The sequence below is a fragment of the Ochotona princeps genome, chromosome 7 (genome assembly GCF_030435755.1).
Source record: "Ochotona princeps isolate mOchPri1 chromosome 7, mOchPri1.hap1, whole genome shotgun sequence".
Lineage (NCBI taxonomy): Eukaryota > Metazoa > Chordata > Mammalia > Lagomorpha > Ochotonidae > Ochotona > Ochotona princeps.
The window spans coordinates 80739919-80767479 of NC_080838.1; the positions used below are offsets into that span (position 1 = coordinate 80739919).

General features: G+C 46.9%; 1 protein-coding gene across 1 annotated transcript; it reads left to right on the forward strand.

Annotated features, from left to right (window-relative positions):
• The first annotated feature begins 178 nt into the window (after window positions 1-178).
• On the forward strand, window positions 179-26847 carry PPAT (phosphoribosyl pyrophosphate amidotransferase). Its single transcript, XM_004590868.4, has 11 exons — window positions 179-461; window positions 18842-18908; window positions 19664-19870; window positions 22198-22310; window positions 22415-22560; window positions 22886-22958; window positions 23343-23494; window positions 24133-24260; window positions 24599-24820; window positions 25760-25880; window positions 26469-26847. Exons 1-11 carry the CDS (start codon window positions 334-336, stop codon window positions 26660-26662), a joined length of 1551 nt encoding a protein of 516 aa, XP_004590925.2. The 5' UTR covers window positions 179-333; the 3' UTR covers window positions 26663-26847.
• Window positions 26848-27561: the final 714 nt, after the last annotated feature.

Below are 27561 nucleotides of genomic sequence, written 5' to 3' on the forward strand. Positions count from 1 at the left end.
AGAGACGCCCACGTGCAAGAAGAAGAACTCACTAGCAGCGTCCTGGGGGAGGAGCGGCTCCACCCCTCGGGCTCCCGGCTCCTCCCCTCGGCCGCGGAGCCTCCCTCTGCGCGCGCTCTGATTGGCGGGCTCCCGGGGGCGGGGCCTGGCGTCTTGCCACGCCCACGCGGGCCCGCTCGCGCCGCCGCAGTAGCGAGCAGAGTCTCTCGGCGGGGAGGAAGGATCTCGTCGCAGGCGCGTTCGTCCGAGGCGTTGCGCTCGAGGCTGCGGGCTGGTTGGTGAGCCGAGCTGCCGCCGGGGCTGCTGCTTCCTCCACGTGCTTGCGGCGGCGACATGGAGCTGGAAGAGTCGGGCATCCGAGAGGAGTGTGGCGTGTTCGGGTGCATCGCCTCGGGAGAGTGGCCCACGCAGCTGGATGTTCCCCATGTGATCACCCTGGGGCTCGTGGGGCTGCAGCACCGGTGAGCCTCGGGGGGAAGGCCGGGGTGGTGGCTGAGCCTGCGGGCCGCCGGGCCTCCGGGCGCGTGGTGCCGACCCTGCACCTGCCGAGCCGCGCGCGGGGTGGGCGGGCGGGGGGCGCTTGGCTCCGAGGACCTGCACCCACCCTTCCCAGTCCCTGGTGGCTTTCGGGGCGCTCTCCTCGCAGCCTCTGCTCCCCTGCAGTGTCCACCCTTGGCTCATCCCCGACTCCCTGCGGGTTCGGACCTGTGACTGTGGTGGAGTCTGAGGGGCGCCTGGCCCGGGTCCTCCAACCACCGCGAGCTTTTGTTTGCAAGGACACGGCCTTTGGGCTGATTGTGGGTTTGGGAGCTGCCAGGAATGTGTGTGTGTTGGGGGGGTTTCCCGGAATTCGGACTCGGGGTCAGTTGGAAGTGCTGAATATACACTAACCAACAATGCATCGAGCCAGGGATGAAGGGATCTGGGGGAGACCGTCCTTCCAGGTAATGAAAGCTCCTTTCAAAGGGGTCCCGAGTGTGTGTGGGACTGGCAGACCCCTCAGAGAGTGCAACAGTAACTTTGCTGCCATGGTCAGTCTGACCGGCTGCACGTGGATGTAAGCAGCCCGGTCTGACGGTGCCCTGAGAGCTGCCCAGCACTGGGGCAGCAGCTTCTGGAAGCTTGGCAGTCACAGCAGCGTGGGGGCCCTGCCTGGTCCCCATCTGCACTGGAGGCAGCCTGCTTGCTCCTGTCCCAAATACTCCCATGTTATTGTCACGGCTTGTATGTTCCCAGTTTACTCAAGAACAAAGTAGCTCACAGCCCGGGGAGAGTCCAAAAGAACACCTCCAGTTGAATAACTCCCATCTTGGCTAACTGTGGGATTAACCACAGTAGGGTTCTTGTTTCAAAAATCTTTTTTTTTTTTTTTTAAGATTAGATACATAATGCGTTGGTTGCTTTTGCTCCTTTTTTAAGGTTTAAGGTTTATCTGTTTATTTGAAACAAGCCATGGGTTCAAGTAGCTGCAGCAGCCAGGGCTGGGGTGGGCTGGGCTGACGGTGCAAGCTTCTCACGGTCTCCAGGTGCATGGCAGGGGACCAGGCACTTGCATCCTCTTCCACAGCCTTTGCCAGGCCATGAGCAGGGAGCCGGATGGGAAGTGGAGCAGCTGGAGGGACAAGAACACGCCACGGAATGCTGGCAGCTCTGCCCCCTGGCCACACCACCACCCCCATGCTTGGGTTTCCAGTTTAGATGGAATTCTGTTTAGGGAAGTATGTGGCTGGTGCTGTCCTGGTTGTTTTTGTTACTGAATTCCTTTTGATTCCTAGTCATGCATGCCTGCTTCCAGGAAAGGATTGTGAGGTTTGACAGCAGCAGGTAAAGGCAGGGCATTGCGAGCTGGTGTTAGTGGGCCCTGAGGAATGGAGGCCTGTAGGTGGCTCCTTTAGCCTGAAGGACTTCTCTGCGTTTTGGCCAGGACTCTGGTATTTCGGCTTATTTCCAGCTGCTGTGTAAGAAGCTCAGAAGCTCCTGGGAACAATTGCAGTGTTGGGAAGGGGCTGAACATGAGATGGTTCAGGCCACGGAGGAGGTGTTTCTCCTGTCCAGCCTGAAGTTTCCACGAGCACAAATCTCTTTCACAGCAGCTGATTCTGAGTGGAAGGCTGCTGTGTAGGAAACAGAGCCGTCAGCGGCGGTCAAGCAGACAGGGAAGGCCGCGGAGATCTTCCTTCTTTTACCGTGGCAGAGTGTGGGAATGTCGAACCTGGCAGGGTGGGTGAGCTGTCATGCCTAATATCCACTCCATCTGGAGTGTTGGCGACGAGATTTCTATCATTTCTGCACTGTGTTTGGCTCTGTATTTTACGTTTGTCATGGTTGTGATGTAATCTAAAAATTTAATCTTGCTGTGAGCAATATTGAAAATCACAATTTGAATAGCATACGAAAAGTTTATGGAAAGTAACTGATGTTGTGGTGCAATAAGTTAAACTGTGCTGCAACACAAGCTCCAGTTCTAGCCAGTGCTGCTAGGCCTTCAAAGCCAGGGAGGGTAGCCCCTGAATTGGTCCCGACACCCAGCTGAGAGAACCGTGGCATCTCCGGCTTCCTGCATAGCTTTGCCCTCCGCTTTGCAGACCTTTGGGGCGTGAACCAGGGGAGAGAGATGCCTCTACCTTTCAAATAGAAGTCCTTGAAAACCAACAATGGTGAACATGGGTTTCAAAATTATTTGCACCAAAATAAACTATTCATCCTACCGTACTGAAACTTTTTGCAGTGCCCGTGTATTGTGTATTCCTTGCAAGGACAGACTGGCACAGCAGTGGGCGGTGGATAGCTAGGCTAGTTGGCTCCTCCAGAGGCCCTGGTTTTAGTAGCTGTTCTGCCTGTCCACCCCTTCACTCCTCTGTCTGGCGGGGCGACAGTAAAGGGGGTGAACTTGTTCTCGTAGCTGTAGGTTACACGTGGGTATGCCTTTGGCTGGGTTAGGAGTTGATCCCTACAACTGATAAGCATTTAATGTCTCCTGAAAGTTGATGGCATTTATCTGAGGCAGTTGGGGTTCCTGCCTACGGAAATACCCCATAGCTTCCCTGGATGCTGTTCGTTCTGTGTGGAAGAAGCTGACGTTTAGAGCTCTCAGGAGTGTTCATGAGAGACTGAGACACTTGTCTCTGCAAGGAAAAAATGCACTTTCAGTGGTAGGAAGGAGTCAAAAAGCCAGACTTCTGTGAGAGTCCTTTTTTCTAATTGGAAAGTCAGATATAAAGAGGAGGAGAGACAAAAAGATCTTCCATCTGCTGGTTCACTCCCCAGGTGGCCACAACAGCCAGAGCTGACCAATCTGAAGCCAGGAGCTTCTTCCGGGTCTCCCACACAGGTGCAGGGTCCCAAGGCTTTGGGCCGTCCTTCACTGCTTTCCCAGGCCACAGGCAGGGACTGGATGGGAAGTGGGGCAGCTTAATGGGGCTGTGAACCAATCACTTTGCATCATTGTCCTCCTCCACACAGCTCTTGAATGAGGTATTTAGTCTGATTTATCAAGGACAACATTAAACACTCTTATCAGGAAAATGTAGCACTTTTTTACAGTGTAGTAGAACTTTGCATTTTTAAGGTTCTTACTAACATGATGTGCTTTTCTCTCACTGCTTAAAATTCTTTGGCTTTTGGTATGATCAAACATCAAACAAAGCATGGAAAAAGAGCCATTATAGCATCTTTTGAAATCTGTTAGCTTTCCAGCTTCTCACAAACTGAAGTCAACTGATTGAGACTGAGAAAGAAGCTAAAACAATCAACTTAAACTAGATATGCAATTTTCTGATTTTGCAGTCATTTAAACATCAAATAGAAGTAGACTTTTTGCTCAGCTACAGTGCAGAGCAGGATTTTTTGTTGTTGCAGTCAGTTCCACAGTTACCATGTTATCTATTTGGCAGCTTCAAGAATTGGTCTTAAAATGTAGTTAGCTATTAAAAAAAAATCTCATTTTTCTAGGAGGATTGCCATTTGTCTTCTGTAAACTTCTGTAGTCTTGTTTCAAGTTCTTACATGTCAGTTTCCAGTTTCTGTCTATTCCAAATTGTTAGTCTTCTGGCAGCTTCCTTGAATTTTTTTTTTCCTGTTTGTTTCTGGTGGATTCTTGAAGCATTTGCTTGAGTTGTTCATTAGAAGGTGTGTGCCCCAAGGCCCTGGCCTTGTAGTCACGGCTGTGTCTCCCAGCCCCTGTGGCTCACTCACTGTTCTCCGAATGCTTGGCATCTCCTAGAGACCTGCCATTGTTTGCAAACCTGCAAGATTGACAGGTTTTGCCTTTGTATATAGTTAGTGTTCCTTATTTATTTATTTATTAAAAAGTTACTTATTTTTATTGGAAAGGCAGGTCTACAGAGCATGGTGGCTCAGTGGCCGAATCCTTGCCCTGAACACGCTGAGATCCCAGCTGGGCACTGGTTGGTGTCCTGACTACTCCACTTCCCATCCAGCTCCCTGTTTGTGGCCTGGGAAAGCAGCCGAGGATGGCCCAAGGCCTTGGGACCCTGCACCTGCGTGGGAGACCTGGAAGAAACTCCTGGATCCTGACTTTGCATCAGCTCAGCTCCTGCTATTTCGGTCACTTAGGGAGTGAACCAAGCAACAGAGGATCTTTCTGTCTCTCCTCTCTATAAATCTGTCTTTCCAATAAAAATAAATAGCTCTTTCAGGGAAAAATGTTTTAAAACAAAGTTTTGGTAAATCTTATATTTAAAAATCATTAATTGAAAACACCTAATTTGGCAGATGGCACTGAGAATTGCAATAATTTCAATGTGAAAGTTAAAATGTTTTTTTCATCTGTGTATATTCCAACATATTCTAAAAGCTGTCAGGTAGGTCATAGGATAATATGGCTACTTTTTGTCTTTACTGCATTTCTAATATATGTATCTTTTTGAGACGGGGAGTGAGCTCTTGTCCACTGAGTCACTCTCCAGATGCCCACAGTGGCCTCTGCAGGAACCAAAGGCAGGAGCTGGGAGTTTAACCCAGGTCTCCCCTGAAGGTCACAGGAACGCTGTTGACTCATCACTGCGGGCTGTTTCCCAGGATTCCCATTAGCGGGAAGCTGGAGCTGGGAGCTGGAGGTAGGATGGAACCTAGGTACTGTGACATGGGACATGTGCATCCATCCACGCAGGCCCAGGACCACCCTGGACTTTGACAGTCACAGTGGACCCTAGTATCAAGTAGGAACATGCCTTCCTCCCCGTCCTCCACCAACTCAGGTACGCTTACAGCAGCATCTGGAGGAACACCCCTCTATAGTTAAATGGCATTTGTTAGACAATGAATGCCAAGATCACATTCTGCAGTTAGACCTTGCCCCGACCCAATGATAGTTTTGCAGTGTTGTGTCCCCCAGTCTCTTCTGGGGCAGAACTCAGTCATGTTTTCCTCCACTGGAAACCAAACAGCCTTGCCTTTTGAATTTGCTGTTTACACAACTCTTACCTTCCTTTGAAGCTTGTGCTGAAAAATCCTTCGTACTGATTTCCTTCTATAACCTTGAGACCCAGAACATTTGCAGTATTGAACCCATTTTTGAAATGGCCTTGGAGGACTTGGCCCCGGCAGTATGTCAGTGTGCTAGATGTGGGAGTGTGTGTGCTGGGCTCTGCTAGACCCAATCTGGTCATAGCTTTCATTGTTACATTATTTTGTTACATTTTCCGACAGAGAACTATTTGTTCTCTTTTGGTCTGCATTGTAATCAAGAGTGATCTTTATTCAGATTCATATAAAGAAATGAAAGGGTGAGATTTAGCGGTGTGAGCTGTTTTCACATTGGATAGTGTCTGTTCACTCGGAAGAGTTTGACTAGGTTGGGTAAGACCGTCGGCAGGTTGGAAAATATGTGAAGGGACTGGGAGTGCTGAGCCCCACACATTCTGCTGCACCCCGGTGTGTGCATAGGATGGTCACAGGTCAGTTGTCATCACTTGGTAGAACTTGGTGACTTGGACAAAACACCACTGCATGTGTCTGTTGGAGTTCTGAGTTGAAGATCACCCCTCTGTGACAGCATAAATCTTAAAAGATCATGATATATAACTAAGTATACATATGTTTATATATTTTAAAATGTATTTTATTTGTTTATTTATTTATTGCAAAGGAAGATATACAGGGAGAAGCAGATGTAAAGCTCTTCTGTCTGCTGGTTCACTCTCCGAGTGTCTGCAACTGCCAGGGCTGAGCTGATCTGAAGCCAGGAGCCAGGAACTTCTTCTCTGTCTCCCATGTAGGTGCAGGGTCCCAAGGCTTTAGGCCATCCTCCACTGCTTTCCCAGGCGACAAGCAGGGAGCTGGATGGGAAGTGGAACAACCGGGATACAAACCAGTGTCCGTATGGGATCCCAGTGGATTGCAGGCGAGGATTTAGCCACTAGGTTATTGCACCAGGCCCAGTATGTAACTAAATATTTTGAGCAAGTGAAGTTGATTGTGATTACTGCTAACAGATCAGTGGGGTAGAATTCAGCATTGTAAGTGTATGCAGTGGTGGGGGGAGGACTGCGTAAAGGAGCACAAGGAGACAGATGAAATTTATTTATTTTTTTTGTTATTGTTAGAGATGAAATTTATATTCTAGCAATGAGGACAGCTCAAATGACCACACAAAGCAGAAACGTGAGCAGCATGGCGTTAGGGAGACTCTGAAAAGGGATCCTGTTGGCAGGAGCAAAGCAGGCTGCCTGCACCTGTTTGAGGGCGGCTGCTGTGTGCATGTTGGGAGCTCTGATGTTTGTGCTGCTCTGTTTGTGCTCACAGATGCCCTGGATGCCCCTGCCATGTTGGTTTTGCTGTTTGCAAATATACCTTAGTGCATGGTCCGTGGGTAAGGAAGAGCAAACATTCCCGTTTACTGGAACAAAACTGAGTACGTAGCTTCACAGATGGTAGAGCCTGGACTTTTGAAGAAAAGGAAAAATCCTTTGTCCATCTGTGGAAAAGATAAATTTGAAAACTATTATATTTAAGAAATCAAAAGAGAATGACATGACACTTCGGCACACCTGTGTGGAGCCGCTGAGTAGGTCAGAACCAGCGCTCAGCAGTGCTGTCTGCCAGGGAGGACCTCCCATCCCCAAAGCGGGAGCTAAGATGAAGGCAGGTTAGATATTGAGGCTGGTCCAGTGATGCCTGTGAGAAGTGATAAAGGATAAAGCGATGACTCCTGCACTGGACCTGTGCCCACCCAGAAAGCTCCTCTAGGCCAGAGCTTGCACTGGCCTAACTGCTTCAGCCATGCTCCACTGAGCTCGGCTCCAGCCGCATGGTGGGACTCCTCACTGTCAGCCCCATCCCTAAGCTGACTGGGAGCCTTCCCAGAGTTCGTGTAATAGACACCTCGAACATTGGACGTTGCAAAGGTAGTTGACATGCCCGGAGCAGTAGACCAGATGTATTTAGAGTGCCACAGCTCCTTACAGGTTTGCTAAAGCACTACCTGCAGTACGAACTAGAAAACATGCCTTCATGGCCAAAAAGTTGCCCATATCCATACATTCATTTAGGAGCCTATGTCTGAGACTTTTTAAAAGAAATATTTATTTTTTAAGATTTATTTATTTTATTACAAAGTCAGATATGCAGAGAGGAGGAGAGACAGAGAGGAAGATCTTCCACCCGATGATTCACTCCCCAAGTGACTGCAACGGCCGGTGCTGCGCTGATCCGAAGCCAGGAGCCAGGATCTTCTTCCAGGTCTCCCACGCGGATGCAAGGTCACAAGGCTTTGGGCCGTCCTCGACTGCTTTCCCAGGCCACAGGCAGGGAGCTGGATGGGAAGTGAGGCCGCCCACAGGGATTAGAACTGGATCCTATGTAGGATCCCAGGGCATTCAAGGCAAGGACTTTAGCCACTAGGCCACGCTGCCGGGCCCTAGAAATATTTATTTATTTTTATTGGAAAGGTGGATATATGGAGAGGAGGAGAGGCAGAGAGGAAGATCTTCCGTCCGATGATTCTCTCCCCAAGTGACCACAACAGCTGGATCTGAGCCAATCCAAAGCCAGGAGCCAGAAGCTTCTTCCAGGTCTCCTACACGGGTGCAGGGTCCCAAGGCTTTGGGCTGTCTTAAACTGCTTTCCCAGCTTCCCAGCAGGGAGCTAGATGGGAAGCAGGGCCTCCAGTGTTAGAGCCGTCACCTGTATGGGATCCCAGCGCTTTCAAGGCGAGGACTTTAACTGCTATGCTATCACGCCAGGCCCGGGACTTTTTTTTTTAACATTTGTAATTAGTATGTTTTCTGAAAGTTTAACTTTTAGTTCTTCCATCTGGGTTTTCTGCTAGATTAGAGTCACTGTTTCCTATGACTGAAGAGCAATAATTTTTCTAATAATTGCCAAGATTCAAATTGTCAGCATTATGGGCAAAAGTGATAAAATACTTCATGTTTAAAGAACATTATTTTGAGGTACAAAATTGAAATAATGAATGAGAGGACATTCTAATTAGAATCAGCTGTCATTTGAGATGTCCACATTGCTGGATGTGTCCTCTTGATAGTAACTATAGAAATTTACATGTTCTCTGCAGGCCATCTGAACACCGGTTTGGCTAATGTGGGCCTACCAAAATTTGTAGTCTGGAAATACGTTTTGCATAGCCAAAAGGCAAGTAAGTAGTCTTTAGATTTATTTATTTTTATTGGAAAGTCAGATATACAGAGAGGAGGAGAGAGAGAGGAAGATCTGCCACCCTGATGGTTCAATCCCAAAGCGGCCACAACAGCCAGAGCTGAGCCAGTCCAAATCCAGAAACTGGGAACTTCTTCCTGCTCTTCCACACGCAGGTGCAGGATCCCAAGGCTTTGGGCTGACCTCGACTGCTTTCTCAGGCCATAATCGGAGCTGGATGGGAAGTTGGGCCGCTGGGATTAGAACCGGCGCTCATATGGGATCCCGGTGTGTGCAAGACAAGGACTTCAGCCACTGGGCTATCACGACAGGCCCCAACAAGTAAATAGTCTTAAGAGTTAATCTAAGGAGCACAGTGTGGTTTTTAATTTGAGGGTTTTAAACTGAAGGTCAGTAATTCCTTGTTAATACAAGGATATTAGAAGGATCTTGGAAAATACAATTTAAAGATAAATTTATTTTGATGCATAAAAGCCTTTGAAATCCATTCATACTTAGGGTATATTTTACTACTGCAAAACTTCTAGGGTGCTTGGTTAGCCTGCCAGTTAAGTGTCTTGCTTCATTTCCCAGTGCCAGCTCCCTGAAAGGCAGTGGGGATGGCTCAAGCAATTGAATCTGCTGCCCCTGGGGTTGCCCAACTCCCTGTGGGTATTAGAGGCGTGAACCAGATGATGCGATGAGTGCAGTCTCTCTCCCTTCCCCCTGGCCTGAGTAAATAGGCACTTAAAGCAAACAGACAATACCGTGGTCTACTTAAGTGTGTCTCACTGCACCTCTGAGTCAAAACAGATCAGCCTGTGCACTTAGCTCTACCAGAAAGGAACGGCTTGCAAAAATACCAAGACATTGTGTTGTTCCAGCTGGTACTGGCCACGAGTTAAGTTGGTTTTGTTTCTTCTATGTTTAAGATGGGTAAGTGATTTAAATGGTCAAGCATTTCCTCTAATGGCAAAAACCTTTCTTCTCTGGTAACTTCTTGACTCCTTTTATCAGCTCTTTTCATTGCTTCAAAGCAGGAGAGGTTACTCTAAGATCTACTTAAGGGCCTGGCATGGTAGCCTAGCGGCTAAAGTCCTCGCTTTGCATGCACCAGGATCCCATTTGCGCACAGGTTCCTGTCCTAGTTGCTCCACTTCCCTTACAGCTCCCTGCTTGTCACCTGGGAAAGCAATTGAGGATGGCCCAAAACCATGGGACCCTGCACCCACATGGGAGCCCTGGAAGGAACTCCTGACTCCTGGCTTCGGATCAGCTCAGCTCTGGTGACTGCAGTCACTGGGGGAGGGAATCAGTGGATGGAATATTTTCCTCTCTCTTTCTCCTTCTCTCTGTAACATCTGCATTTCCAATAAAGGTAAATAAATCTTTTTTTTAAGATTAAAAAAAAAAGATTTACTGAAGGCAGGGCAGCTTGGACAGACAAATCTTGCACCTGGCGGTTCACTTCCTGTATGTCACAACAGCTTGCATTGGACCAGGCCAAAGCCAGCAATGAGAAGCACCATCAGGTCTCCATGGGGACCCGCGTACTTGGGAGCCAACACCGCTCCCTCCCAGAATGCGCATTAGCAGGAAGCTGGATTGAAAACAGAGGTGGGATTCATTCTTAGGCACTCTGACATGGATGTGTAGCATAACTAGTGGTCCCACAACACATGCCCCAGTAAACTTTAGACATGAAGATGTAGTTAATCCAATTCTCCAAAATGAGCCTTTTCTTGGGAGCGGCCTCAGTGTTCCGTGATTAACTTCTTTCATATTGTATTAATCATGCGTTTTTAAGCAATTGTTTATTAGAATCAGCTAATTTTTCTTCCTGAAGCCTCCGTGTTAATCTCTTCAGCCATGTGTTTGATTGTCTGAGCACAACACCCATGCTCTCCCTCTAGCACCCACTGTGCGTGAGGAAATGGCAGGTGCCGCGCTGCCAGCCTGCTAGACAGGCTCGTGAGTTCTGAGTTCCAAATGCTTATCCTGGATCCAGGCCTTCTGCAGCCTACCTGGGTTTTTACTTGCATAAGGAAGAAAAGCTTGTAGTATTCACTTAAGAAAGAAAAGACTTTGAGAGCATTAGTTTTATAGCCAGGGAGTCAAAATGAACAATAGAGAGTTAGAAAGTTTGCTCAGTAAAATATATAAAGTCTTAAAGCTTTATTTACTTATTTATCTGCACTATATTTAAAGGGCAGAGAGATGGAGACAAAAAAAAAATCTTCCATCCACTTGTTTACTCCCCATATGCCTGCAACAGGTGGGGCTGGGCCAGGCAGAAGCCAAGCGCTTTTAATTCTTAGGAACAAACCATTGCCCTCTGAAACCTGAGAAGCACAGATTCTCTCCGGTCTGATAAGCCAGGGAAAGTAGTTTGCTAAAAGTATGAAGGATTCAGAGTGGTGTTTGAGCTAGTGGGTAAGATGTCCGCATTCCAAAGTGGAGCACCTTAACTGCTATGCTGAACTTGAGTGCTCATCCTAGTATCAGATTAAAAAAATTAACTCACTCTCCAGCTTGAACTGAGCCTTCTTTCTGCATTTTTTTGGCCCACTATCATATACCTAATTTTATTGATCTAAAAAGATAAACAGTATTGGGCTCGGCGGCGTGGCCTAGTGGCTAAGGTCCTTGCCTTGATCCCATATGGCCGCTGGTTCTAATCCCGGCAGCTCCACTTCCTCTCTAGCTCTCCTCCTCTCAGTATATCTGACTTTGTAATAAAAATAAAATAAATCTTAAAAAAAAAAGATAAACAGTATTTTTTAGCATATGTAATCAAGTAACTTCATGTGTTTTATGTAACTGCTAGTAAACTTGCCAGAAATGCATCTAAGTTATGTCTGAATGGACTAAGGGATGTATCATTCTTTCAAAAGGTTTGCTCATTTCATTGAAAAGGCAGAATTAGACAGGAGAAGAAAGCAGGGACAGATCTTCCATCTGCAGGCTCACTCTCCAAATGGCCTCAAATGGCCCTGGGCTGGGCCAGGAGCTTCGTTCAGATCTCTGTGTGCCTGCAGGAGCCCAAACACTCCAGCTGAGTTCCAGGAGCTTCCCTGCAGCGTGAATTGTCAAGCCAAAGGATCCAGTGCCTGGCTGCTTGCTTTGACTTGGCCCAGTCACAGACATTTTGGCCATTTATAGACTGAACCGGGAGGTAGAAGATTCTGTGTCTTCCTGTCTCTCTGTAACTCTGCCTTTCAAATAAATAATACATTGGTCTTTTTTTTTTTTTTTTAAGATTTGTTATTTTTAGAAAATCAGATTTACAAAGAGAAGGAGAGACAGAGAAAGATCTTCAGTCCACTGGTTCACTCCCCAGGTGACTGCAATAGCCAGAACTGAGCCAAATTGAAGCCAGGAGCCAGGAGCCTCTTCTAGGTCTCCCAACACGGGTGCAGGGTCCCAAGACTTTGGGTCATCCTCCACTGCTTTCCCAGGCCACAGGGAGCTGGACGGGAAGTGGGTCAGCTGGGACAAGAACCGGTGCTGGTATAGGATCCCGGCACATGCAAGGTGAGGATTTAACACTGGGTCATCGTGCGGAGCCCAATAAATGAGTCTTTACCAGAGAAAAGACTTTGTAGGGAGGATCTCCTTACTGCCATTGATTTTGTTGTTTTGGTTTGGTTTGAATTCCTGTGTGGCTGGGAATTGTCCTGGATTCCACTGTGAGCAACTCTACATACATAGTGTGGAGATCACTTTCCCTTTTGTTTCCACTCTTGGGAAGTTTCAGAATTTCATCCATGTTTCAAAAACACAGCATGACACACAGTTGACACCAGCCGTTCATGCCATTTCAATATGCTTTCAAACAGATATAGTAGGCACTTAATTCTTTCTAAAAAATAGCATATCAAGTTAGCTCTGTTTATCATGTAGCCTCTGAATTCCTGTAACCCTACGGTTTGTACACGATGAAGCAGGAGAAAAGACAAAGGCTGCTGTTTTCTTTAACTTTCTGTGGTCCCTGGGGCTGCCCTGGGTCACGGCTGCCAGCTCCCTGCTACCTGATACTTCTCTGGCGTGGCAGGTTCACACTGCATCTGCATCATTAAACTTGATGGTTTAAGAGCTGGCCCCAGACTGGGGGTCCATTTAACTGTTCTGGATCATGCTCAAGATTTTTGTGCCTTGCCTGGCTACTGGTTACAATCTGTAATCCTAAGGATCTCAGCCTTTTAGCCTTTTTGGTGTTCCATAAAATAGTTTTCTGTATGTTTTTCACCCTTGCCCAGGTGCTCAGGAAATCTTCCCTTTCCAGTGATTTCCTGCTGCACTCTCCAAGTTGAAAGTGTTAGTGGACAGGTGTCACCCGGGACAGATGTCAGCCTCCAGCAGGAGATGCTGTGTGGACAGCTTTGTGAAGTAGACGGCGGGAACGTCTAGTACCTGGGGGGAAACCCTGCCCCCCCCGAGAAGCAGATCCTGGGGCTTTTATAGCCAGGGTCGGGATGCGTCCAGGTTGTAGAACAGGGCGACAAGGAGGGCCCCGCTTGCTCTGGCTGCATCAATCTCCCAGTAAAAGCCAGACCGAAGCTGGTTCCTTGCAGCTGTCTCTGTTCGTCGGGCCCCGTCTTTGTTCAGTGTTGCCGAATAAGCCTCTGGCAGAGGAGCTCTGACTCCAGCTGTCTTCACAGCTTTCCTTTGTTGACCTCGTGATGTAGCTTTCCAGAACATTCTGTGCAAAAGCAGCTCAAGCTACTGCCTGCATCCTACCCCCAGTTCCATCACTGTCTAAGGGAGGCTAAGGGAGGAAGTGCAACCTCCCTGCTGGCATCCCTAACTCGAGTTCAAGGTCAGTCTTAACACATGAGGAGTAGCCCCTAGAGGCCTTTGGAACGTTGCAGAGTACTCAGAAGGATATATGCTTTATAACATGTTGGATTTTGTTGTTGCTGCTGCTGGTGGTGATGGTTTGTTTTCAAGGGCAGTGTTTGATCTGACACCTGCTCAGAAGGGTGTCGGGGAAGGCTCAGGAGCTGTCTTTGGGTATAGTAAGGCCAGAGTCAGGTTTTGTAGTGTAGGACAGCAGTGTCTGGTCAGTTGGGCCGTGTTTGGTCCTGTGCCAATGGGACTCAGCTGGTTCTGAAGAAGCGCTAGTGGACTGGGTCTGGTCCTACGGGTGAAGCTTTACCCCATCACCTTTGCGTATTGGCTGAGAGCACTTGCTGCTTGCCCTTGGATAGCTATGGTTTTGGGTTTTCTTCAGCCATGGATTCACTCTCTAATTGACTGCAATAGCTAGGGCTGAGCAAGGCTGAATCTGCAGGCTTGTCACTTCATCTGGACCACCCAGGATGCACAGTAGTAAGCAGCTGGCTCCGGAGCAGAGGTGGGACTTGAACCCACGCACTCCGATGTGGGATGTGGGGTTCTCTGGCAGTGCACAGTGTCCACCCCTGATGGCACATGTGCACTCCAGCCTTTCTCACTTTCAGTAACTGTTGGACATTTATTGGTACAGCAGTCCCTTTGGGATCTTTGAGTCAGCAAGTAGACACCACGCGACACTCTGTGCCACATGGAAGAGTGGGAGCTACCAGTCCCTAAAAGCAAGCAGGCTGTGACGGAGCTGCTGCTGGCATGCAGTGTCTTCAGCACCCTGACGCTGTGACCCTAGGCGAGAGAGAATCCTGCCTGGTTGCCAGTTTGTTTATTGGGTGCCAGGGTCCATCACCTGGGTTGTCAGCCTTGGGGGGGGAGGTGGTGCTCAGAAGGAGAGCTTCATTTGCTTGTAGTAAGTACTGGAGACAGTGGGAAAGTACGACTCTAAAAGAAACCCCCTGCCCGAGGCGCCATTTGCTAAGGACTTATAGCAGGGATCAGGACAGAGTCCAGTAGGGGCTGGGGGTGGACAGAGGGTCCTTCCTGCCCCAGCACCGTCCATCCTGCTGCAGTGTATGCACAAACAAGCAAATCAGATTCCAGCTGGTTCCTTGCAGCATCCGCCACTCCTGGCTTGCAGTAGTCTGGCCCCTCTGTGTCCGGGGTCCCAATGTCTTTCCAGAGCATGCTCTAGCAGACAAGCACAAGGGAATGTGCACTGAGGAGCCACGTCGGTTCCTTTACCTCTAGCCCATTGCCCCCTTGTTTGCGGACATTCCTCACTCCTGGTTATAAAAGTGAGCTGGAAATGATTCACTGTTTTCTAGCCAAGGCTTCCATTCCTAGGGAACCACAAGACTGCTTGTTAGTCCGCTCCAAAGACTTGAAAGGGTTTAATTTAACTGGTCCAAACTGCCTGAGGGAGTGACTTGAAAAGCTGCCAAATATGCAGGATTTGGGACTAGGGAAAGCTGGCCCTAAATGGTTGCTAACCTTACTCATTTAAGCTTTAGAGAACAATTATTATTATTATTATTACTATTATATTTTACTTAAGGCTGGCAGCTTTTCTGTTTAATAAAATGCCTTAGCAATTACATTATGTAATTTTTGAAAGATGAACTGTCATTCAGTAAACATACATATGAAAGACTTACTCTTTCCCCCGAGCTATATACTCTATGAAACAGAAGTCTGTCACTAGAAGTCTAGAGTATGGAAAGCACTGCTTAGAACCAGATTAAACACTGCTGGGCAGCTGGAGCCTTTATTTCATCTGCTGAATTATACTCTGAAGTGGGGCCAGTTCTCTTAAAAACTGTGTTATCCTACTACTCATTTTATCTGTGAATCACCTCAAAACATTACTGCAGGCCGTGAGGATCAGGCATGGACAGGGTGCCCAGTCAGTAGGAAGCTTTTAGAGACCAAAAGTGGTGTTCGTCAAAATTTGGAAGATGTAGAGTTGAAAAAATTTAGGAATTCTATCTAGTACCTAACCACAATTAAACATTTTGTTTTCTGTTATATACAAGGAGACTTCAAAAAGTTTATCCCCCTCAAAAAAAGAAGAAGAAATGAAAAGCCATAAACTCAACATCAGCTTCATCGTGTTCAAGACTCTTAAATTTATTTACTTATTCCTGATTTGAAAGGCAGAGAAACAGAGAGCTCCCACTGGCTGCTTCACTCTCTAAACTTTGGGAAAAAGTCAGTGCTTTCTTTACATTGTTAATTAAAGATAAATAGGTGCCCCTTAGAGATGTTTTTAAGATTAGGAGGCCAGAGGGCCCTGCATGAAAGTGTAGTGGTTAAGGTCCTTGCCTTGAATGTGCCAGGATCCCATGTGGGCACAGGTTCTAATCCCGGCAGCGCCGCTTCCCATCCAGCTCCCTGCCTGTGGCCTGGGAAAGCAGTGGAGGACGGCCCAAAGCTTTGGGATCCTGCATCCACAAGGGAGACCTGGAAGAAGTTCCTGGCTCTTGGCTTCGGATTGGCGCAGCACCAGCCATTGTGGTCACTTGGGGAGTGAATCAATAGATAGAAGATCTTCCTTTCTGTCTTTCCTCCTCTCTGTATATCTGGCTTTCCAATTAAAAAAAAAAAAATTTTTTTTTTTAAGAGGTCCAAATGTTTATTAAACATAGATAAATATATGCACAATTACTGGATAAATGTTAGAAATCTGCGGATGGTTTGGTAGCTTTTCTGGGATCATTTTTCTGGGGTCAGTGAGGATCAGAGTTTTCAAGGTAAAGTCTGAAGTCAGTAGTAGTTTTATATGCATTAAAATGACTCACAAAGAGCCGACTACAAGTTAAAATATTTTCACTAGAAAGGTCAGCACTAGATTTACAATAACCCTGAAGTTTCTAACACCAAAAACATATTCTATAAATAATAATGATAAAACAGCAATCAAATGATTGAGTAGAATCAAAGCTCTCTGAATTCAGAGCTGTGGTTCCTACCTGGGAGACTTCTTTGTTCATACTGAGTCCTCAAAAGAGATATGGTCAAATCTAGTGTTCCAGAAAGCGGCTTCTGGGGAAAGGGCAGTGACGTTTTCCAAGGACAGCTCTATTCTCTCCACTCTCACCTCATTTAAGGCCAATCACACAATCTTTTTTAAAAAAAAAAAGATTAGGAGGGCAGAAAGAAATCAGAAGGAGCGCAAGCAGAGCTGTAATATGATTTCTCATGGACACTTTAAAACTGCCCTTATGGCTAGAGGAATGAGCAGGTGCACTGTGGCAATGGAGTTTATCAGAGGAGGCTTTCTTGGGTATTTTTCTGCTAATGCTCTAGCTAGCTCTCTGAAAACACTCAGCATCAGCAGATGTTACCATTCTTTGTCTCTGCCCCCCAGAAAGTCAACAGGCGGAAATCCTTTGGGTGTCCCTGCAAGACAGCCTCGGTAACCTTTGCTTTTGCTTCAGCTGGATGGACCCTTCTGTTTGTTTTGGTTGCCGTTGGTGTGATCTTGCATTGCCTTCAGGATTAAGCTGGTAAAGCCACAGATAATCCACTGCAGCTCTTTGGAGGAATGCTGCAGGAGGATCCCAGTCATACTTGCTGAAAACCTTCCCCCAAAGGCTCAGCTCTTGTCTGCAGCTGATTTCGGCACAGTCATCTTGGCACTTTGAAGTAAAATGTTTACTTGGTTTATTTTCACAAGTTGTTCTTGCCACAGAAGGTCACCCTGGCCAAGAATTATCATTAGTCTCCACAAAGACTAATGTCCAAGGACTCGAGAGGGGCCACAGAAACAGGGCCCTCACCCCTGTGGGCTCAGTGTCCAAGTTGTGCCTGAGCGCCTCCCTGGTGAGGAACTATCAGTTGGCCTTGCACAAGCAAGCCGTTCTCCAGGGACCTGAGGTGGAGAAGGGAGGGCTGAATGCGCTCCTGGCGGGATGTGGGTGGGATCCCCTGAGGAGCTGCTGCTGCCTGGAGCAGTGGGTGAGCAGGACAGTCAGAAAGCTGAGCATTGCTGCTGTGAGGACTGGCCCTGGGTCCATGTGGGTCCGAGGTAGCTTGCCGCTGGCCAAGGCCTTTGCCATCACTAGTGAGTTCTCTTTGGCCGGGGATTTTCACTGGGGACTTCGTGCCAGGGACCCTGGTAGGCACAGTTGTCACCACTGTTCAACTCAGTCATTTCTGTCAACTGAATTTTCACACTGACACACACTCTTCATCCACTGGCTCATTCCCCAGCTGGCTGTGGGGCCTGGAGCTAGGAACTCCATCCTGGTTTCCCCCCATGGGTAACAAGATGGCCGATCACATCATTAAAAGTTGCTGAGAGTTCATTGTGATGCAAAAGGATTTCTGAAACTGAGTCACATTTTTTTTTTATAATCTATTTTATTGTGTTGTTGTTGACAATCTTTATATAGTTAATTACAGTTAAAGAAAGAAAAAAAAAGGTTCAGGGGGATAGGGAAGTGGGTAATAATACTATTATGTCCATATTGTTTCCATCTTGTATCTGAGGTAAAGGGGGATATTGAGTCACATTTTTAATGGATTTTCCTGTAGCATTCTGAAGCTCTCCGGCTCATCTACATTTCCTCCTACTGCAGCCTTATGTAATATATGGAGATGTTAAAGCAAAAATTAAGGATGCCAAGAGATCCAGGTGGTTTTCCTGAGCTACCTGTGCTAGCCAGGACAAAGGACTGGTCCCGTGACAGGCTCGCTCAGTCATGATAGCATGGCACATTCTAAGCAACCTAGCTTGTACTTTGGGAAGCATGGGACCAAACGCCTGTAACAGCAGGCCCAAGTGGAGTCAGAAGTGGATCCCAGCACTCCAGTGTGGGGTTCACACATCCCAGCAACGGTGTTTTACGTACTGGGTCAGACAAGTGCCCCATGAGTGCTTTATGGTTGACATTTGGGAGGAAGAAAACATGAATTGCAACTTTGAGTTGCACTGGCCATGGATAAAGGAACAAGGGAATAGAAGTGGCATTGTCCGGGGAGGACAGTCCATGATAGCTATCAGACGCCATGGGGGGTGGGGCAGACATTAAAAGCAGTACACTTCTGGAGTCTGTTTTTCAGTTCCTGGCCTTCCTCTTTGCTGTCTGTGTGATGTTGGGCAGCGTCCCTTCCCTTCCTTCAAGGTGCTGTGTGTAAAATGGGAAGTGGGTCATGCATGTCAGATACCTTGGATGGTGCCTGCGTGTTCGCTGGAGTTAGGTGCGGCACCATCTTGTAACAGTACCGGCTTCCCTCGAGACTCACTCACAGTATTAGTAGAGGCGGTGCTGATGTGGTCGCATTTGCTGTGTCCCTGGGCGCTTGTTAGCAAGGTTTTCAAGAAGTTATCCCTTGGGCGGATCTAGCAGGCTGTTCCTTTTTGTTTTTACAGAGGCCAGGAGAGCGCTGGCATCGTGACCAGTGATGGTAGTTCAGTGCCAACATTCAAAACACATAAGGTAAGTTTAGGTATTACAAGCCATTGATGATACAGATAATGACAGCCTTATGATCACTGGTGAATGGGCAGGTTGGATCTGATGAAGTAGTAAGTTTTGGATAGATAGTTTTCACCTAGATGGAACACTCAAATTGGTTTTTTTGTCCTAATGTGGGATTCACATTGTAATTGCTCATTCACATGCTTATTCAAACAGAAGGTCTTTGTTTAGAGATTGTGACAAGTGTTATTGCTTAGTATATCTGTTATTGAAAGGCCTTTAAAGTAACAGAAATCTAGCCACAGTTCACTCCCTTAAACGCCCTCAGTGGCCAGGAAAAGCAGTTCAGAATGTGACTGTACAAAATGCCATCCAGCTGTTTGCTTTCAAATGATTGAATCTGTGCTGTGTAAATTTTATCTTTTTTTTTTTTCCCTTAAAGTGTATTTCACAGTTCTTACATTCAGGTTAATTTCAAGATGAGGACTCTGAAGAACATGGACAGTTAACTGAACTTTGTCTAATTTGCATGACCGCAACAGATTTTCTTCAACCCTAGCATACCAGTCCCTGTTTATTCTTCTAAAATGCACTTTTTTTTTAAAGATTTATTTTATTTTTATTACAAAGCCAGATATACTGAGAGGAGGAGAGACAGAGAGGAAGTGGAGCCACAGGGATTAGAACCAGCGGCCATATGGGATCAAGGCGAGGACCTTAGCCACTAGGCCATGCTGCCGAGCCCTAAAATGCACTTTTTTTGACTTTGCTAGGGAATGGGCCTTGTAAATCATGTCTTCACTGAAGACAATTTGAAGAAATTATATGTTTCAAATCTTGGAATTGGACACACGAGGTACGCCACTACAGGAAAGTCTGAATTAGAAAACTGTCAGCCCTTTGTGGTTGAAACTCTTCATGGGAAAATAGCTGTGGCACATAACGGTGAATTGGTAAATGCTGCTCGATTAAGGAAAAAGGTAAGTAGAGGTTTCCTTTTCATTCTTTCTTTTTTTTTTTTTTTTAATGGTGGGGATTAATGGAAAACATGGTGAGGATCTTGGCACATGGCCTCCCTGCCTTGGCTGTCACGAGTTGCATGAGCATTGTCAGGAGTACTTGTAATTTGTTCCAGATTCCAGGGTATTAACAGGTGCTCCCTAGACGACCTGAATGCACTGCTTTAGAGTAGTGACTCGGAAAAGCTGCTTTGTCGTTTCTTCCCAAAGCCCAGAGAAATGAAGGTTGATGGATTCTTGCCCTCCCTTTGGTTATTCAGAGCTTGTATGAGGTTGGAAAAAACCAAACTATTGTTCTTAATCTCATACTCAGTACTGTACTCCTCTGTAATCAAATGAGTGTCCTATAGTTCACCTATATTCTGATTCTACAGGAGTTAGAGTCAGATCCCAAGGGTTAAGTGTCAGAGTAAGGCTCTGTTTGAGACCCCTACATCCTGAATCAGATCTAGTGCCTCGGTTCGAGTCCTGGCCCCACTCTGACTCCAGCCTCCTGCTGCTTCAGACTGTGGGAGTCAGCTGGAGACAGCTCAGGTGTCTGGGTCCCTGCTGTCCATGTGCGGTTCATGGATTGTGAGCTTGCGCCTGCCTTCAGCCTGGTTTCTGTGGCAGGCTATTGGAACATTGAGTAAAAGCTTAGTACCCTTAGCATAGTGGTTAAGATGGCCGCGTTCCACGTCAGAAAACCTAGGCTTGCTCCCCAGCACACAGGCCGCTCCTGCCTCCAGCTGCCTGCTAATGTAGACCATGGGAGAAGGTGGTGTAGCTCCAATGGCTAGGGTCCTGTCACCCATGGAAGCGTTATGTTCAAGCCCCTAGTACTACTGGGCATTCCTTTGACTTTCTCCTTGATCTGGCTGATTTGTCAGAGCAGCATATGGAATTCACAAAAGTAGTTTTCAATAAAGGAAATTGGAAGGGATGGTGAGGTGGACAGGGCCCGTGTGTGGGAGGGGACATCAAACTCCAGGCAGGCAGACCCCTCCTCCTGCTGCTGAGAATCTGCTCAAGCCCTTGGCGTTTCTGAGACTCCATTCTGTGGACATGGTGATTGTTGATAATCTCCACCTTGAGCCCCTCTCCTCTCCCTGGCAGCTGTAATGAGGCTCTCGGTCCCAGCCTGCTAATCCCTGCTGGTTCCTGGCGGCCACACGTCTATCCTGAGCTGCTGGTGAACCCCTTGGTGGTCATCTCACTAAACTAGGAAGACATTTAACTGGTCAGTCTAAGGGCGTCAAGACCAGGGCCAACCCCTCCCCACCTTCCCACCCCTGGAATATAGTTCACAGATCTCACAGCATCACTGGCACATAGAAGATTGAAGCGTAACAAGGAGTGTGCACTTGAAGATGACACGTATGAATAGAGCTCACAGGAGACGAACACGGAGTCTGAGAAGGGCAGAGAGCACATAGATGCTCTGCAGTCTGTTCCCTGCTACCATGTGGTTGATGGTGTCACATTTGTGCCTTGTCGTTCCTCTATCATTTTGCTGTTCGTTCGTTTATTGCTGTGCGATTTCTTCCTACTCTTGGTAATTTCTTATCCGTCTTATCTGTGTCATTCGTTAATCCAAGGCAAATGCTGAGTTTTTTTCAGTTCTACCCACATTAATTTGGGAACTTCAGAATGAGGTAGGATTTGATAATAGGGAGGTGATACGCACATACTATTATCATTTCAGCATGCCAGAGCTGAGTGTTTAACATGATGCACAGTTCCCAAAGCCGAGTGAGTGAGGGTGACAGGAAGCAGGCTTTTGATACGTGGTCCCTTTTTTTTGTCCTAATTCTCAGGAGTGTTGAGGGTAGAAAAAGCTGGAACTATGATCCCCACATGTCCATCTTCATTTTCCTCAGCATCACCACTGCAAGCCCACATGCCTTCAAACAGTTTCCTTTCTTTCTTTCTTTCTTTTTTTTTTTTTTCTAAAATTGACTTATATATTTGAAGAACAGAGTGACAGAGATGTTTTATCCCCAGATAGCCACAACAGCCAGTACTGAGCCAGGCCAAAGCCAGGCCAGAAAGTTCCTCTGGTCTGTCACATGGGTAGCAGGGGCCCAAGCACTTAGGCCATCTTCCACTAAGTCTCAGGGGTATCAGCGGGACCTAGATGGAAATAGGGCAGCCACACCTAGCTCCTGTGGGATGCCAGCAGCTGGGTGTGTTGAAATGCCAGTCTCCAAGCTGAGTGGATGCACTCAAAGAGCACCTGCTTTTTGTGTGTTGTGGGGAGGGGCGTGGAAAGCTCCCCTTGTAACGCCTGCGCTGTTCTCTCTGGATAGCTTCTGCGTCATGGTGTTGGCCTGTCCACAAGCTCCGATAGCGAAATGATTACCCAGTTACTGGCGTACACCCCTCCCCTGGAACAAGATGACACCCCCGACTGGGTAGCCAGGTAACACTAAATCCAGGTCCACACTTGGAGCCCCAGTAATAAGGGCTATGCCATGAACATGCCTTTAACTGAAGTTACACAGTAGACTTTATCATCAATTCCAGGATTAAAAACTTGATGAAAGAAGCGCCCATAGCATACTCGCTGCTTATAATGCACAGAGACGTGATCTACGCAGTCCGGGACCCGTATGGAAACCGTCCTCTGTGCATCGGTCGTCTCATCCCAGTGTCTGACATCAATGATAAAGGTGGTGATCCTCACTGGGCTGCTCGGGCTGCGTCACAGGGTCCTGGTTTCCTGTTGGAATGGCTTGTTCACGTACTGTGCTCAGTTTTTTTTTCATGTCTGTGGCTATGGCCTTTCTTTCTGATTTACCTGATGTTTGACTGAAGCCATGAAATCCTAATATTAGAGGATCCCTTTCACTTTGGCTCAAGTCCAGTGAGGCTGTATCGATGTGCCACTGAATGCATGCTAGGAGGGCCTCTTTGAGCTGTGTGTGTACTTGATGTCAAACAGCCTGTGTGAGTCCCTGAGTGCATCGGCTGAGCTGATCATCTTGTGATTGACAGGGAAAAGGGCATCAGAAACGGAAGGATGGGTCGTGTCTTCAGAATCTTGTAGCTTTTTATCTATCGGTGCAAGGTAAGTTTTACATCAGTGGATTATCTTTCCCACACTGATGATAAGAAATCTTTCTTTGCACAATTACATGAAAGCTTTTCTTTCTGCTGTCTGCAAGAAAACATATGTCTTTCTCATATACATTGTGCTCAGCAGTTACATGATATTATTTATTATTCATGTTTTGTTTGATAGAGGGACAGAAACTTAGCACCCCTACCTTTTTGCATTCTAAATTAGACTTGTTGGATGAAGGAAAGTTTTACAGACATTACTTTTGGAGGCATACTACTGGTTTCTAGTTTTATGTCAGGTGACTGTTTTTGCTCTGAAGTGGAGAAGACTTAATCTGTGCTGGTATTATCAACAGTCCTAATGCCTGTTCATCAAACATTATTTCTCAAGGTACTACCGTGAAGTCTTGCCTGGGGAAATTGTGGAAATATCCAGACATAACGTTCGAACTCTAGATATAATCCCAACATCTGAAAGCAACCCAGTGGCTTTTTGTATCTTTGAATATGTGTATTTTGCAAGACCAGACAGCATGTTTGAAAGTAAGTAAATCTCTTTCCCTCTTCGAGTAGAGCTCTTGCTCATCTCTCTGCCAGGTTGCTGTTGGCCCAAAGGCCGGCCCCGTAGTTAACGGTTCTGGATACCGGACTGGAGCACAACAGTTTTTCCCTTTCCTTTCATCTTTCGGAGTTTTTCTTTTGGATATAAGGATTATGATTTTTCAGATTTATATTAAGATCAAACTTAGTTTTTTAAAGATTTACTCGTTTATTTATTTGATTATTTATTTGAAAGGAAGAATTAGAGAAGGGAAGAGAAAGTGGGGACATGTTGGTTACTCTCTAAATGGCTGCAAAGGCTGAGGCAGGGCCGAGGCCAAAGCTAGAAGTGGGAACTGCACCCCAGATCTAACATACAGGTCACAGGGACCCGAGCACTGGGCTAGCATCCACTGTTTCCCGGGTACATTAGCAGGGAGCTGGGATGCCCACATTGCAGGCAGTGGCCTAAGGTGCTGCATCACAACTTCAGCTCCTATAATCACACTTTTTTAAAAAGTTCACTTCTTCAGATTGTGTGTTTTCACTTCAGTGTTTTGGTATATATTGCTCATAGAGTTGGAGCACTAGCTTTTTAGGATAGTATATTGTGCTAATACTTCTTTTTCCACACATACCAGACCAGATGGTTTATACGGTTAGATACCGTTGTGGTCAGCAGCTGGCAATTGAAGCTCCTGTGGATGCAGATCTGGTCAGCACTGTTCCCGAATCTGCTACTCCTGCTGCCCTTGGCTACGCAGCAAAGGTATTTCCTCTTGGTTAAGATGTGCACCGACTTGCTGGCTTAGCACTGGGATAGGAAGTTCTGGCCCTAGGAAGAGAAGCTCATCATTTTAGGAATAAGATTCCCTCTCCCAATGCCCCAACTGGCTGAGGGCATGGTGGTGGTGGACGTGGCCTTACAAGGTCACTGAGGTTGGAGCCAGGAGGAATCAGTTACCTGAGCCATCCTCACTGCCTCCCAGCGTCTGCATTGATGGTTGGCTGGAGAAAGGACCAGAGCTGGGAGTTAAATGCAGGCGCCCCGCTGCAGGGTGGGGTACCCCACCTGGAACATTCATCTCTTTGTCTTCTCTCGGCCAGTGTGGGCTGCCCTACGTGGAGGTGCTGTGCAAGAATCGCTACGTGGGAAGAACCTTCATACAACCCAACATGAGGTTGAGACAGCTGGGTGTGGCCAAAAAGTTTGGAGTGCTGTCGGACAATTTTAAAGGAAAAAGAATCGTTCTCGTAGATGATTCTATTGTGAGAGGCAACACCATCTCACCCATAATAAAGTTGCTCAAAGAATCAGGTGCAAAAGAGGTAGGTCATGTACACCACACCTGGAAGCGCCAGGAGCTGCCAGGCAGCACTGACATGAAAAGGGCGAAACAGTACAGTGGCGCAGCGTGTCCTCGAAATGACTCTGCAGCAGTTTGGAGAAGTCGTAGTTGTAGAGTTTTGATCGCTTTTTTGATTTGGAGCCATAAAGCCAATTCCCAGTGTGGAAACTAAGCTCATGCTTTGATATCACTTAAATTTTTAAAGCAGCAAACATGGCTGTATTTCTGGCATACTACGTAGCTTTACACATGTTAGCATTCCAGCATTCCTAGCTTTACTGGGCTCCGTTTTATCCTGGTTTACAGGTGCCACATTGAAGTGGTCTGTTCAGTTTTTATAGAGGCAGAGCTGACAGCTCATGTACCCCCCCAAATGCCTGCCAGCTTTCTCGCCAGGAGCCTGGGACTCCAACCAAGTCTCCTAGGTGAATGACAGGCAGCCAAGGACTGAGGGCATTGTCTGTCTCCTCACTGGAAAGTAGAGGCAGGACTCTGTCCCAGGCACTTGGGTGCTGGGGGCTGGCACCCCATACGACAGCCCTGCCCACTGCCCCGGAACAACTGGCTACCATTGTTTTCGTTAGTATTTCTGTCATGGATCTGTGGTCCATGTTACCTGATATCACTATTGCAGTTATCTTGGGGCACCATGACCTGTGCTGTAAGACCGCAAAGATACTGAGTAACTGGTGTGTGTTCTCATTTGGTCTGTTGGGTCCCTCCTATCTGTCTCCTATCTTCCAGCATCTCCATTCTCTAGAACACAGTGATACTGAAACTAGAATAACTAATAACCTTTTCCTTTTCTGCTCGAATATCATTGCTACATATCCTGTGAAATAAATTTATGTTCCATTTGATGAAGAAATGAGAGCTTTGAGCATTCTTAATAACATGTATAAAATTATTTCTTTTCTAGGTACACATTCGAGTAGCTTCTCCACCAATTAGATATCCGTGTTTCATGGGAATAAACATTCCCACAAAAGAGGAGCTTATTGCCAATAAGCCAGAATTTGATTGTCTTGCAGAGTATCTTGGTGGGTATTAAAATTCCCGTAAACTTTGCTAAGAGAACAAATGCAATGCTTATTGATCCTTATACTGTTTATAAGAAGTGGTGTCAAGTGTCTGTTAGAAGTAGTAGTTGTGTATGTCAAGCAGGCACAGAACACTGGTAAGGGTGAGGGGCAGGTGGAGACACCACAGGCAATGCTGGACTGGAAAACCATCAGAGATTCTAAGAGAAGAGACTTGAACAGCTTATCTCTCTTTTTAAATCTTTGTTTATTTGAAAAAGAGAAATGAGGAGAGAGGTCTTCTGTCCACTGGGTGTCCCACAAGAGTTCAGGGGCCCCAAACACTGGGACCGTCCTTTTCTGCTTTTCCCAGGCCATTATTAGGGCCTACGTGCTTGAGCCTGCTCCTGTGATACACATTATCAGGAATGAGGATTGACGTCCAGGTACTTCCAGGGCCCAGCAACTTGACCTGCATTTTTCTTTTCGTTTTTTTTTTTTTTTTTTTTTTTTAAGATGGACCAAAACTGTTCTCTGTTTAAGTGTTGATGCCTTTTCAAGGAATTCTCTTGATCGCCTTTTTTTTTTCCCCTCTGCTTCCTCCTTCAGGGGCCAACAGTGTTGTGTATCTCTCAGTAGAAGGACTCGTCTCATCCGTACGAGAAAAACTAAAATTTCAAAAGCAGAAAGTGAAAAAGCATGAAGTGATTCAAGAAAATGGAATTGGTCCAGAAAACTTTGAAAGGAACGGCCATTGCACGGCTTGCCTCACTGGCCAGTACCCTGTGGAACTGGATTGGTAGCTGGTCCGGGGCAGGCGCATGGCTTCGACGTACAAAGCTGGGCCAGAAGTGGCAGCGGTGACACATTTCCTGTTTACTGTTCCTCACCTCAGTTGGTACAATACAAAACACCACCTGCTCGTGGGCCGGTACGAGTCCTGAAGATGATCCGAGTGCTGTAATTGAACCTCGCCAGCAGCATGTCATGCAGGGGTGTCGTTCAGCTTGTTCTTGTTGCTGTTGCTGTTGTAGCTGTGTGTGTCCCTCCGCACCCAGCAGAGGAGGCAGCCTCCCAGGTCTGTGTTTCAGAGGCTCTGCGAGACGTTTGCCTGAGCGGGAGGCATGGTGCAGACGGGACAGGTGAGTTACACATGAGAGCTCATACAGAGCTTCAGGGCATACCCCGGCGAAGGCTGGCCTCCATGGTCCTGGCTGTAGTTTATGCATGTGGCTTCCCTGCCTAACCTTAGACAAATAAAAAAGCAACAGCAGCAACAACAACAACAAAAATCTTTCTGTGCCTCAGTTTCCCCAGTTATGTGTTGGGGTACTTTTATTGTTAAATAATTATTAGGACTGTGAATAACTCATAGGCTTGGTGATTCAAGCCCACATCTCATCCCCAAGGTTTAAGAGATTATGTGATTATTGGCTTTTGGAAGGTAATGGTTGTCAGCTTTTTTGAAATCAGTTTGTAATGAAGTTTTTCTGAAGGTGGAGGCGAAGTACAGTTAGGCAGGTCTTTGCCATCTGTCTTTGGGATGCCGAGAATGGCGGTAAAAGAATCTGTCTACAGTAGAGGTTTCCCTACATCTAACTAGAAGCTGTTATCTGAAATATTTAGTGCCCTGATGGGATAAGCCACCAGGGAACTCAGTATATTGGAAATGAAGACACGTGTTCCAGCAAGCCCTTTCCTC

Coding starts and splice junctions, on each gene's coding strand:
- PPAT (XM_004590868.4), top strand. CDS start 334: ATGGAGCTGGAAGAGTCGGGCATCCGAGAGGAGTGTGGCGTGTTCGGG. Junction 462..18,841: donor CTCGTGGGGCTGCAGCACCG/GTGAGCCTCGGG, acceptor TTGTTTTTACAG/AGGCCAGGAGAGCGCTGGCA. Junction 25,881..26,468: donor TTGTCTTGCAGAGTATCTTG/GTGGGTATTAAA, acceptor TTCCTCCTTCAG/GGGCCAACAGTGTTGTGTAT.